Genomic DNA, 14,470 nt, shown 5'->3' with positions numbered 1-14,470 from the left:
GTGTGTGTGTGTGTGTGTGTGTGTGTGTGTGTGTGTGCATGCGTGCGTGTATGCATTGATGTAGGCCTATGTATGTGTAAAAGGACCCCCCCTAAAATGAGAAGCTGCATCTCAAGGGCTAACCTCTGTGTGTGTGGACGCTGCACACAGAATGAAAAACAACAAGCAATGCTTGATAAATGCATTTTATATATGTGATGTATCCCCATGCTTTTAGTTCGTGCCTAATGTAAATCGCTCTGGATTAAATGTCTGCTAAATGTCTAAATTGTTGTAAATTGCACAGCAGAATTAGGGCGATACCCACTCATTAATGTACCCACTCATCAAAATAATGAAGAGAGCGATTACATTTCAGGACCGCCTAAAATAAAGGTGGTCAATCATAGAGAAAACCTACAGGGATGCCCCCTATGTCAGCTGGTCCAGGGACTATATGCCAGGCGGTAAACCCATTGGATTTAACCAGATTATAAGAAAACAAAAAGAAAGCTATACCTGACGACTGGAAAGAGACTACCAAAAAACATAGCTAAATGGAATGCTATCTATCACTAAAAAGATAATATACATGGCTGAATACCTGAGCACGGTAAAATGACCCAAAATTTAGGAAGTGTGTATGTGTGTGTGTGTGTGTGTGTGTGTGTGTGTGTGTGTGTGTGTGTGTGTGTGTGTGTGTGTGTGTGTGTGTGTGTGTGTGTGTGTGTGTGTGTGCACATGCATGAGAACAACTACAGAGAGTGCTTTAACACCAAGCAACAGTGCAAGACTAAGAACTTTGTTTCCTATGGTGATCCAGCCTAGGAAATACCCACGGACTGGTTGTCAGAGGGTTTCGACAACTTGGGATGCTCGCCCAAAGACAAGGCATGCAAGGCTGGCAAAGTGTGTCATCTCTGCTGCCCTTTATATCATGAGGACATATCCATGAGTTTGTGAATGTAACCTTTACGGCACCTAAAATATTTGTGTTCCTGTATGCTTTCCGTGTGTGGACATACATAAATTGTTACGTTAAACTGTGTGTGTGTGCGTGTGTGTGTGTGTGTGTGTGTGTGTGTGTGTGTGTGTGTGTGTGTGTGTGTGTGTGTGTGTGTGTGTGTGTGTGTGTGTGTGTGTGTGTGTGTGTGTGTGTGTGTGTGTGTGTGTGTGTGTGTGTGTCAAGATAATGGTCACATTTAGTGTTGTTCTCTCTCTCACACACAAACACAAACAAAAACTCTCTCTATATTCTATATCATATTATAATATATATATTAATATGTATGTGATTAATTATCCCCACCCTTCCTAATGTTTTGTCAAATCTAGCCTCGACGAATTCATGCAAAGACTAAACTATGTTATTTCGATAGCATGTATAATATACTATATAGACTATATTGTACAGATATTCTACTGTTAGACAATAGACAGATGTTATGTTCTCATCCTTGATGACTGTTTTGGATCAGAGCAATGAGAGCATCATAGATAGGTCAGCAGCAGATATTATGTTTGCAATACATAATATTAGCAATGAATATTTTAGAAAGGGTCCATATTTTTGCTCGTAAGGCAAAAAATCACACCCGTGTGAACTGAGTGGTGTAAGGTTTTATATAGCATGATCAGCTGTGGTCTGACGTAATGTCTGACGTTAAAGATCTTTGGCTAGGTAGACTCGTCTTCTGATGTGATGATTTGTGACCATGAAGTTGATTCAGCTGGAGTTTTTGTCCGATGTGAGGTATTATATAAGGTAAGGTATTATATAGCCTGATCAGCTCTGATCTGACGTAATGAAATCACACCTGGATGTGATTTCACAACTGGCTTTTTTTGTGCAGAGAAAATGACCATGGTTGCTACGGTCATCCAGTTCACCCGGGTGTGATTTAATTACGTCAGAAATTATTTTGAACATAGCAACCATGCTCATTTTTTTCTGCACACAAAAGCCAGTTGTAGGAGTGGTTTACACCACTCAAAAAAATGTATACGAAAATGTATTAATATAAAGCCATAAGCTTCCAGTGCCAACATGTGACCATGACGTAAAAAGTGAGGATAGTATACTCTTATAAAAGAATGTGGTCGGCTCTTAAAAGAGCCTTTTGTGGGTATAAAGATGGAGCAGGCAGTTTACTTCTTTTTGGGAGCGGCCTTTTTTGCTGCCTTGGGTTTGGCAACCTTCTTGGCTGGAGCTTGGACTTATATCGTGTTATGTAGACAACACTAGAATTGCATTGTATGTAGTCACAGCACTTTATAGTATAGTATACGTATAGTTTATAGTGTCATTATATAGATATTCCACTGTTACGTTCTTAGCTTACGCATTTACTACTTTCTATGTATGTGATGTATTGCCATGCTTTTTGTAAATTTAATGTAAATCGCTTGCTCTGTACATTTGCTTTGCAGCATGGCACATAATGAAGTATCTTAGCCTGGCTAAGAAGCCCGCTGCTGCGGGCTTCTTAGCCACTTTCTTGGGGCTCTTGGCGGCCTTCTTCGGGCTTTTAGCTGCTACTTTCTTGGCGGCAGGCTTCTTGGCTTTCTTGGGTGATTTCTTGGCGGCTGCGGGCTTCTTTGCTGCCACCTTCTTGGGCTTCTTAGCTGCTGCGGGTTTCTTGGCTGCAGCAGGCTTCTTTGCTTTAACTGCTTTCTTAGCAATAGGTTTCTTTACCTTCACCGCTTCTGCCTTGTTCATCTTGAAAGAGCCAGAAGCCCCGGTGCCTTTGAGCTGGACCAGGGTGCCTTTAGCGACCAGGCTCTTGACGGCGATCTTAACGCGGGACTTGTTCTTCTCAACATCGTAGCCGCCGGCAGCCAGAGCCTTCTTGACCGCAGCCAGGGACACACCGCTCCGCTCCTTGGAGGCGGACACGGCCTTGACGACCAGCTCAGCGACGCTGGGGCCGGTGTTGTTGCAACAGTTCTTGGGTCGGGGTGGTGCCTTCTTCTTGGCGGCCTTGGCCGGTGACGGAGCTGGTGCTGGTGCGACTTCTGCCATTATTGTCTCGGATAGTAGATTGCTGTTCCTTCTCTCAAGTAAACTCTCACAGACTGATGCTGAACGCTCTGAAGGGGCTGGACTTAAACACCACATGAGAACCATGTAGAGTCAACACACAAAGGCCCTCTTCTCTCTTGTGCCACTTGTGTTTTCTCCTCGATTAAAACAAGTTATAACAAACTACTGTGTATATTATTTAATGCGACAAAGAGCTGACCAGTTAACACACATGTGCCTTTCTATCATGAATGTATATCTAAGATGAAAGCAGTGCACTCCTTTTTAGTAATAACCTCAAAACATCACCTGTCTAGAGTCAGATCAAAGTGTTGCCTTTGTCATTTTTCTTCTAAAATATTGTAAACTATGTTCTAATAACAACAATACTCACAATCAATTTAGTAGACATTCCTGGTGACGTGATACCATAAACTATGATTTTGTTATGTCATCCGTTTTGCTATAAATATAATGTTTTCTGAACGCAGTAAACACACTCCTGTTCAAGGAAAGCATGATGGTGGAGTTGATCCCAACTTCCAATGACAGAATGCCAGCTGTTGGAGAACTTGGTTAATTTTAATTTGGACAAATAACTCACTGTGATCAGAAAACTAAGAGTGTTTAAATCTTCTATAAACTGTATGTATATTTGATTATGGAGACACTTCTCAGGTAGGCCCAGATACTTCTAGCCTGGTTAATAAACCAGACCGAATCAGCCGTTGGCAAAAAAAAGAAAAGCCTGCCAGTGTTGTGTGATATTAGTCTGGCTTATTAGCCAGGCTAACATACTTCATTATGTGCCATGCTGCAAAGCAAATGTACTCATTGTACTCTGCATAAAATACAAATATATATAGGCATACTTCTTCCCTAGTGCCATTTCACACATTTCTATTACAATTACAATTACAATGTATGCGTTTAGCAGACACTCTTAATCCAGAGCGATTTACATTAAATTTACAAAAAGCATGGCAATACATCACATACATAGAAAGGGGAGGCATTGTTTCATTGTATTGAACTCAACAAGATGCTTCACACCAAAACCAGCAGTTGTTCACACTTCATCGTCCTGGAATGGGTGCGGAATGAGACTCTTCTGTACCAAGCAAGTCTAGAGTTTTGGTTTAAATCTAATAGACATGTCTAGTATCAATGGCTTCTCAAAGCGCAGGTTGAGCATGTTTTACTAGGGGAGGGGATCAGAATTTATTGTAAGAATTGTTATCAGAGTAATAAATACACAAGCGTTTACAGGACATTGCAGAAAACATAGCAGGACGCTGTCATTGTACAGCTGCACAACTCCTGAATCCAGTCACCAGGAGTTAATCTGCAATAAAAGTTAGTCCAATCTCCCATTTGATGCCCCGTACTGAGTTCAAAGGTTATCTAAAGTCCAATAAACATAACTCATGGGACCTTAAAGAAATTTATTTTTTTAATGATTACCACCGGGATACATATCCCAAAACGAATGGGTCAGCGTGATATGAACAAATGAGTGTGCGTGTGTGTGTGTGTGTGTGTGTGTGTGTGTGTGTGTGTGTGTGTGTGTGTGTGTGTGTGTGTGTGTGTGTGTGTGTGTGTGTGTGTGTGTGTGTGTGTGTGTGTGTGTGTGTGTGTGTGTGTGTGTGTGTGTGTGTGTGTGTGTGTGTGTGCATTGATGTAGGCCTATGTATGTGTAAAAGGACCCCCCCTAAAATGAGAAGCTGCATCTCAAGGGCTAACCTCTGTGTGTGTGGACGCTGCACACAGAATGAAAAACAACAAGCAATGCTTGATAAATGCATTTTATATATGTGATGTATCCCCATGCTTTTAGTTCTTGCCTAATGTAAATCGCTCTGGATTAAATGTCTGCTAAATGTCTAAATTGTTGTAAATTGCACCGCAGAATTAGGGCGATACCCACTCATTAATATACCCACTCATCAAAATAATGAAGAGAGCGATTACATTTCAGGACCGCCTAAAATAAAGGTGGTCAATCATAGAGAAAACCTACAGGGATGCCCCCTATGTCAGCTGGTCCAGGGACTATATGCCAGGCGGTAAACCCATTGGATTTAACCAGATTATAAGAAAACAAAAAGAAAGCTATACCTGACGACTGGAAAGAGACTACCAAAAAACATAGCTAAATGGAATGCTATCTATCACTAAAAAGATAATATACATGGCTGAATACCTGAGCACGGTAAAATGACCCAAAATGTAGGAAGTGTGTATGTGTGTGTGTGTGTGTGTGTGTGTGTGTGTGTGTGTGCACATGCATGAGAACAACTACAGAGAGTGCTTTAACACCAAGCAACAGTGCAAGACTAAGAACTTTGTTTCCTATGGTGATCCAGCCTATAGGAAATACCCACGGACTGGTTGTCAGAGGGTTTCGACAACTTGGGATGCTCGCCCAAAGACAAGGCATGCAAGGCTGGCAAAGTGTGTCATCTCTGCTGCCCTTTATATCATGAGGACATATCCATGAGTTTGTGAATGTAACCTTTACGGCACCTAAAATATTTGTGTTCCTGTATGCTTTCCGTGTGTGGACATACATAAATTGTTACGTTAAACTGTGTGTGTGTGTGTGTGCGTGTGTGTGTGTGTGTGTGTGTGTGTGTGTGTGTGTGTGTGTGTGTGTGTGTGTGTGTGTGTGTGTGTGTGTGTGTGTGTGTGTGTGTGTGTGTGTGTGTGTGTGTGTGTGTGTGTGTGTGTGTCAAGATAATGGTCACATTTAGTGTTGTTCTCTCTCTCACACACAAACACAAACAAAAACTCTCTCTATATTCTATATCATATTATAATATATATATTAATATGTATGTGATTAATTATCCCCACCCTTCCTAATGTTTTGTCAAATCTAGCCTCGACGAATTCATGCAAAGACTAAACTATGTTATTTCGATAGCATGTATAATATACTATATAGACTATATTGTACAGATATTCTACTGTTAGACAATAGACAGATGTTATGTTCTCATCCTTGATGACTGTTTTGGATCAGAGCAATGAGAGCATCATAGATAGGTCAGCAGCAGATATTATGTTTGCAATACATAATATTAGCAATGAATATTTTAGAAAGGGTCCATATTTTTGCTCGTAAGGCAAAAAATCACACCCGTGTGAACTGAGTGGTGTAAGGTTTTATATAGCATGATCAGCTGTGGTCTGACGTAATGTCTGACGTTAAAGATCTTTGGCTAGGTAGACTCGTCTTCTGATGTGATGATTTGTGACCATGAAGTTGATTCAGCTGGAGTTTTTGTCCGATGTGAGGTATTATATAAGGTAAGGTATTATATAGCCTGATCAGCTCTGATCTGACGTAATGAAATCACACCTGGATGTGATTTCACAACTGGCTTTTTTTGTGCAGAGAAAATGACCATGGTTGCTACGGTCATCCAGTTCACCCGGGTGTGATTTAATTACGTCAGAAATTATTTTGAACATAGCAACCATGCTCATTTTTTTCTGCACACAAAAGCCAGTTGTAGGAGTGGTTTACACCACTCAAAAAAATGTATACGAAAATGTATTAATATAAAGCCATAAGCTTCCAGTGCCAACATGTGACCATGACGTAAAAAGTGAGGATAGTATACTCTTATAAAAGAATGTGGTCGGCTCTTAAAAGAGCCTTTTGTGGGTATAAAGATGGAGCAGGCAGTTTACTTCTTTTTGGGAGCGGCCTTTTTTGCCGCCTTGGGTTTGGCAACCTTCTTGGCTGGAGCTTGGACTTATATCGTGTTATGTAGACAACACTAGAATTGCATTGTATGTAGTCACAGCACTTTATAGTATAGTATACGTATAGTTTATAGTGTCATTATATAGATATTCCACTGTTACGTTCTTAGCTTACGCATTTACTACTTTCTATGTATGTGATGTATTGCCATGCTTTTTGTAAATTTAATGTAAATCGCTTGCTCTGTACATTTGCTTTGCAGCATGGCACATAATGAAGTATCTTAGCCTGGCTAAGAAGCCCGCTGCTGCGGGCTTCTTAGCCACTTTCTTGGGGCTCTTGGCGGCCTTCTTCGGGCTTTTAGCTGCTACTTTCTTGGCGGCAGGCTTCTTGGCTTTCTTGGGTGATTTCTTGGCGGCTGCGGGCTTCTTTGCTGCCACCTTCTTGGGCTTCTTAGCTGCTGCGGGTTTCTTGGCTGCAGCAGGCTTCTTTGCTTTAACTGCTTTCTTAGCAATAGGTTTCTTTACCTTCACCGCTTCTGCCTTGTTCATCTTGAAAGAGCCAGAAGCCCCGGTGCCTTTGAGCTGGACCAGGGTGCCTTTAGCGACCAGGCTCTTGACGGCGATCTTAACGCGGGACTTGTTCTTCTCAACATCGTAGCCGCCGGCAGCCAGAGCCTTCTTGACCGCAGCCAGGGACACACCGCTCCGCTCCTTGGAGGCGGACACGGCCTTGACGACCAGCTCAGCGACGCTGGGGCTGGTGTTGTTGCAACAGTTCTTGGGTCGGGGTGGTGCCTTCTTCTTGGCGGCCTTGGCCGGTGACGGAGCTGGTGCTGGTGCGACTTCTGCCATTATTGTCTCGGATAGTAGATTGCTGTTCCTTCTCTCAAGTAAACTCTCACAGACTGATGCTGAACGCTCTGAAGGGGCTGGACTTAAACACCACATGAGAACCATGTAGAGTCAACACACAAAGGCCCTCTTCTCTCTTGTGCCACTTGTGTTTTCTCCTCGATTAAAACAAGTTATAACAAACTACTGTGTATATTATTTAATGCGACAAAGAGCTGACCAGTTAACACACATGTGCCTTTCTATCATGAATGTATATCTAAGATGAAAGCAGTGCACTCCTTTTTAGTAATAACCTCAAAACATCACCTGTCTAGAGTCAGATCAAAGTGTTGCCTTTGTCATTTTTCTTCTAAAATATTGTAAACTATGTTCTAATAACAACAATACTCACAATCAATTTAGTAGACATTCCTGGTGACGTGATACCATAAACTATGATTTTGTTATGTCATCCGTTTTGCTATAAATATAATGTTTTCTGAACGCAGTAAACACACTCCTGTTCAAGGAAAGCATGATGGTGGAGTTGATCCCAACTTCCAATGACAGAATGCCAGCTGTTGGAGAACTTGGTTAATTTTAATTTGGACAAATAACTCACTGTGATCAGAAAACTAAGAGTGTTTAAATCTTCTATAAACTGTATGTATATTTGATTATGGAGACACTTCTCAGGTAGGCCCAGATACTTCTAGCCTGGTTAATAAACCAGACCGAATCAGCCGTTGGCAAAAAAAAGAAAAGCCTGCCAGTGTTGTGTGATATTAGTCTGGCTTATTAGCCAGGCTAACATACTTCATTATGTGCCATGCTGCAAAGCAAATGTACTCATTGTACTCTGCATAAAATACAAATATATATAGGCATACTTCTTCCCTAGTGCCATTTCACACATTTCTATTACAATTACAATTACAATGTATGCGTTTAGCAGACACTCTTAATCCAGAGCGATTTACATTAAATTTACAAAAAGCATGGCAATACATCACATACATAGAAAGGGGAGGCATTGTTTCATTGTATTGAACTCAACAAGATGCTTCACACCAAAACCAGCAGTTGTTCACACTTCATCGTCCTGGAATGGGTGCGGAATGAGACTCTTCTGTACCAAGCAAGTCTAGAGTTTTGGTTTAAATCTAATAGACATGTCTAGTATCAATGGCTTCTCAAAGCGCAGGTTGAGCATGTTTTACTAGGGGAGGGGATCAGAATTTATTGTAAGAATTGTTATCAGAGTAATAAATACACAAGCGTTTACAGGACATTGCAGAAAACATAGCAGGACGCTGTCATTGTACAGCTGCACAACTCCTGAATCCAGTCACCAGGAGTTAATCTGCAATAAAAGTTAGTCCAATCTCCCATTTGATGCCCCGTACTGAGTTCAAAGGTTATCTAAAGTCCAATAAACATAACTCATGGGACCTTAAAGAAATTTATTTTTTTAATGATTACCACCGGGATACATATCCCAAAACGAATGGGTCAGCGTGATATGAACAAATGAGTGTGCGTGTGTGTGTGTGTGTGTGTGTGTGTGTGTGTGTGTGTGTGTGTGTGTGTGTGTGTGTGTGTGTGTGTGTGTGTGTGTGTGTGTGTGTGTGTGTGTGTGTGTGTGTGTGTGTGTGTGTGTGCATTGATGTAGGCCTATGTATGTGTAAAAGGACCCCCCCTAAAATGAGAAGCTGCATCTCAAGGGCTAACCTCTGTGTGTGTGGACGCTGCACACAGAATGAAAAACAACAAGCAATGCTTGATAAATGCATTTTATATATGTGATGTATCCCCATGCTTTTAGTTCTTGCCTAATGTAAATCGCTCTGGATTAAATGTCTGCTAAATGTCTAAATTGTTGTAAATTGCACCGCAGAATTAGGGCGATACCCACTCATTAATATACCCACTCATCAAAATAATGAAGAGAGCGATTACATTTCAGGACCGCCTAAAATAAAGGTGGTCAATCATAGAGAAAACCTACAGGGATGCCCCCTATGTCAGCTGGTCCAGGGACTATATGCCAGGCGGTAAACCCATTGGATTTAACCAGATTATAAGAAAACAAAAAGAAAGCTATACCTGACGACTGGAAAGAGACTACCAAAAAACATAGCTAAATGGAATGCTATCTATCACTAAAAAGATAATATACATGGCTGAATACCTGAGCACGGTAAAATGACCCAAAATTTAGGAAGTGTGTATGTGTGTGTGTGTGTGTGTGTGTGTGCACATGCATGAGAACAACTACAGAGAGTGCTTTAACACCAAGCAACAGTGCAAGACTAAGAACTTTGTTTCCTATGGTGATCCAGCCTATAGGAAATACCCACGGACTGGTTGTCAGAGGGTTTCGACAACTTGGGATGCTCGCCCAAAGACAAGGCATGCAAGGCTGGCAAAGTGTGTCATCTCTGCTGCCCTTTATATCATGAGGACATATCCATGAGTTTGTGAATGTAACCTTTACGGCACCTAAAATATTTGTGTTCCTGTATGCTTTCCGTGTGTGGACATACATAAATTGTTACGTTAAACTGTGTGTGTGTGTGTGTGTGCGTGTGTGTGTGTGTGTGTGTGTGTGTGTGTGTGTGTGTGTGTGTGTGTGTGTGTGTGTGTGTGTGTGTGTGTGTGTGTGTGTGTGTGTGTGTGTGTGTGTGTGTGTGTGTGTGTGTGTGTGTGTGTGTCAAGATAATGGTCACATTTAGTGTTGTTCTCTCTCTCACACACAAACACAAACAAAAACTCTCTCTATATTCTATATCATATTATAATATATATATTAATATGTATGTGATTAATTATCCCCACCCTTCCTAATGTTTTGTCAAATCTAGCCTCGACGAATTCATGCAAAGACTAAACTATGTTATTTCGATAGCATGTATAATATACTATATAGACTATATTGTACAGATATTCTACTGTTAGACAATAGACAGATGTTATGTTCTCATCCTTGATGACTGTTTTGGATCAGAGCAATGAGAGCATCATAGATAGGTCAGCAGCAGATATTATGTTTGCAATACATAATATTAGCAATGAATATTTTAGAAAGGGTCCATATTTTTGCTCGTAAGGCAAAAAATCACACCCGTGTGAACTGAGTGGTGTAAGGTTTTATATAGCATGATCAGCTGTGGTCTGACGTAATGTCTGACGTTAAAGATCTTTGGCTAGGTAGACTCGTCTTCTGATGTGATGATTTGTGACCATGAAGTTGATTCAGCTGGAGTTTTTGTCCGATGTGAGGTATTATATAAGGTAAGGTATTATATAGCCTGATCAGCTCTGATCTGACGTAATGAAATCACACCTGGATGTGATTTCACAACTGGCTTTTTTTGTGCAGAGAAAATGACCATGGTTGCTACGGTCATCCAGTTCACCCGGGTGTGATTTAATTACGTCAGAAATTATTTTGAACATAGCAACCATGCTCATTTTTTTCTGCACACAAAAGCCAGTTGTAGGAGTGGTTTACACCACTCAAAAAAATGTATACGAAAATGTATTAATATAAAGCCATAAGCTTCCAGTGCCAACATGTGACCATGACGTAAAAAGTGAGGATAGTATACTCTTATAAAAGAATGTGGTCGGCTCTTAAAAGAGCCTTTTGTGGGTATAAAGATGGAGCAGGCAGTTTACTTCTTTTTGGGAGCGGCCTTTTTTGCTGCCTTGGGTTTGGCAACCTTCTTGGCTGGAGCTTGGACTTATATCGTGTTATGTAGACAACACTAGAATTGCATTGTATGTAGTCACAGCACTTTATAGTATAGTATACGTATAGTTTATAGTGTCATTATATAGATATTCCACTGTTACGTTCTTAGCTTACGCATTTACTACTTTCTATGTATGTGATGTATTGCCATGCTTTTTGTAAATTTAATGTAAATCGCTTGCTCTGTACATTTGCTTTGCAGCATGGCACATAATGAAGTATCTTAGCCTGGCTAAGAAGCCCGCTGCTGCGGGCTTCTTAGCCACTTTCTTGGGGCTCTTGGCGGCCTTCTTCGGGCTTTTAGCTGCTACTTTCTTGGCGGCAGGCTTCTTGGCTTTCTTGGGTGATTTCTTGGCGGCTGCGGGCTTCTTTGCTGCCACCTTCTTGGGCTTCTTAGCTGCTGCGGGTTTCTTGGCTGCAGCAGGCTTCTTTGCTTTAACTGCTTTCTTAGCAATAGGTTTCTTTACCTTCACCGCTTCTGCCTTGTTCATCTTGAAAGAGCCAGAAGCCCCGGTGCCTTTGAGCTGGACCAGGGTGCCTTTAGCGACCAGGCTCTTGACGGCGATCTTAACGCGGGACTTGTTCTTCTCAACATCGTAGCCGCCGGCAGCCAGAGCCTTCTTGACCGCAGCCAGGGACACACCGCTCCGCTCCTTGGAGGCGGACACGGCCTTGACGACCAGCTCAGCGACGCTGGGGCCGGTGTTGTTGCAACAGTTCTTGGGTCGGGGTGGTGCCTTCTTCTTGGCGGCCTTGGCCGGTGACGGAGCTGGTGCTGGTGCGACTTCTGCCATTATTGTCTCGGATAGTAGATTGCTGTTCCTTCTCTCAAGTAAACTCTCACAGACTGATGCTGAACGCTCTGAAGGGGCTGGACTTAAACACCACATGAGAACCATGTAGAGTCAACACACAAAGGCCCTCTTCTCTCTTGTGCCACTTGTGTTTTCTCCTCGATTAAAACAAGTTATAACAAACTACTGTGTATATTATTTAATGCGACAAAGAGCTGACCAGTTAACACACATGTGCCTTTCTATCATGAATGTATATCTAAGATGAAAGCAGTGCACTCCTTTTTAGTAATAACCTCAAAACATCACCTGTCTAGAGTCAGATCAAAGTGTTGCCTTTGTCATTTTTCTTCTAAAATATTGTAAACTATGTTCTAATAACAACAATACTCACAATCAATTTAGTAGACATTCCTGGTGACGTGATACCATAAACTATGATTTTGTTATGTCATCCGTTTTGCTATAAATATAATGTTTTCTGAACGCAGTAAACACACTCCTGTTCAAGGAAAGCATGATGGTGGAGTTGATCCCAACTTCCAATGACAGAATGCCAGCTGTTGGAGAACTTGGTTAATTTTAATTTGGACAAATAACTCACTGTGATCAGAAAACTAAGAGTGTTTAAATCTTCTATAAACTGTATGTATATTTGATTATGGAGACACTTCTCAGGTAGGCCCAGATACTTCTAGCCTGGTTAATAAACCAGACCGAATCAGCCGTTGGCAAAAAAAAGAAAAGCCTGCCAGTGTTGTGTGATATTAGTCTGGCTTATTAGCCAGGCTAACATACTTCATTATGTGCCATGCTGCAAAGCAAATGTACTCATTGTACTCTGCATAAAATACAAATATATATAGGCATACTTCTTCCCTAGTGCCATTTCACACATTTCTATTACAATTACAATTACAATGTATGCGTTTAGCAGACACTCTTAATCCAGAGCGATTTACATTAAATTTACAAAAAGCATGGCAATACATCACATACATAGAAAGGGGAGGCATTGTTTCATTGTATTGAACTCAACAAGATGCTTCACACCAAAACCAGCAGTTGTTCACACTTCATCGTCCTGGAATGGGTGCGGAATGAGACTCTTCTGTACCAAGCAAGTCTAGAGTTTTGGTTTAAATCTAATAGACATGTCTAGTATCAATGGCTTCTCAAAGCGCAGGTTGAGCATGTTTTACTAGGGGAGGGGATCAGAATTTATTGTAAGAATTGTTATCAGAGTAATAAATACACAAGCGTTTACAGGACATTGCAGAAAACATAGCAGGACGCTGTCATTGTACAGCTGCACAACTCCTGAATCCAGTCACCAGGAGTTAATCTGCAATAAAAGTTAGTCCAATCTCCCATTTGATGCCCCGTACTGAGTTCAAAGGTTATCTAAAGTCCAATAAACATAACTCATGGGACCTTAAAGAAATTTATTTTTTTAATGATTACCACCGGGATACATATCCCAAAACGAATGGGTCAGCGTGATATGAACAAATGAGTGTGCGTGTGTGTGTGTGTGTGTGTGTGTGTGTGTGTGTGTGTGTGTGTGTGTGTGTGTGTGTGTGTGTGTGTGTGTGTGTGTGTGTGTGTGTGTGTGTGTGTGTGTGTGTGTGTGTGTGTGTGTGTGTGTGCATTGATGTAGGCCTATGTATGTGTAAAAGGACCCCCCCTAAAATGAGAAGCTGCATCTCAAGGGCTAACCTCTGTGTGTGTGGACGCTGCACACAGAATGAAAAACAACAAGCAATGCTTGATAAATGCATTTTATATATGTGATGTATCCCCATGCTTTTAGTTCTTGCCTAATGTAAATCGCTCTGGATTAAATGTCTGCTAAATGTCTAAATTGTTGTAAATTGCACCGCAGAATTAGGGCGATACCCACTCATTAATATACCCACTCATCAAAATAATGAAGAGAGCGATTACATTTCAGGACCGCCTAAAATAAAGGTGGTCAATCATAGAGAAAACCTACAGGGATGCCCCCTATGTCAGCTGGTCCAGGGACTATATGCCAGGCGGTAAACCCATTGGATTTAACCAGATTATAAGAAAACAAAAAGAAAGCTATACCTGACGACTGGAAAGAGACTACCAAAAAACATAGCTAAATGGAATGCTATCTATCACTAAAAAGATAATATACATGGCTGAATACCTGAGCACGGTAAAATGACACAAAATTTAGGAAGTGTGTATGTGTGTGTGTGTGTGTGTGTGTGTGTGTGTGTGTGTGTGCACATGCATGAGAACAACTACAGAGAGTGCTTTAACACCAAGCAACAGTGCAAGACTAAGAACTTTGTTTCCTATGGTGATCCAGCCTATAGGAAATACCCACGGACT

General features: G+C 41.3%; 3 protein-coding genes across 3 annotated transcripts; all 3 read right to left on the bottom strand.

The window, feature by feature from the left end:
* Positions 1–2,127: 2,127 nt before the first annotated feature.
* On the bottom strand, positions 2,128–3,001 carry LOC306941612 (histone H1-like; the record flags this gene model as incomplete). Its single annotated transcript, XM_079527156.1, has 2 exons — positions 2,128–2,195; positions 2,449–3,001. The coding sequence occupies 2 exons, from the start codon at positions 2,999–3,001 to the stop codon at positions 2,128–2,130; spliced, it is 621 nt and encodes a 206-aa protein (XP_079383282.1).
* Positions 3,002–7,012: 4,011 nt separating this feature from the next.
* Positions 7,013–7,570, bottom strand: LOC306933865 (histone H1-like; the record flags this gene model as incomplete). Its single annotated transcript, XM_079516215.1, has 1 exon — positions 7,013–7,570. A coding segment is annotated over one exon (558 nt), but the record flags the coding sequence as incomplete, so codon positions are not given.
* A 3,659-nt stretch (positions 7,571–11,229) lies between these two features.
* LOC306941605 (histone H1-like) lies at positions 11,230–12,103 on the bottom strand (the record flags this gene model as incomplete). Its single annotated transcript, XM_079527148.1, has 2 exons — positions 11,230–11,297; positions 11,551–12,103. The coding sequence occupies 2 exons, from the start codon at positions 12,101–12,103 to the stop codon at positions 11,230–11,232; spliced, it is 621 nt and encodes a 206-aa protein (XP_079383274.1).
* Positions 12,104–14,470: the final 2,367 nt, after the last annotated feature.

The sequence above is a fragment of the Electrona antarctica genome (genome assembly GCF_951216825.1).
Source record: "Electrona antarctica genome assembly, chromosome: 2".
Classification (NCBI taxonomy): Eukaryota; Metazoa; Chordata; class Actinopteri; order Myctophiformes; family Myctophidae; genus Electrona; species Electrona antarctica.
This window is presented reverse-complemented; position numbering and strand designations above follow the sequence as displayed.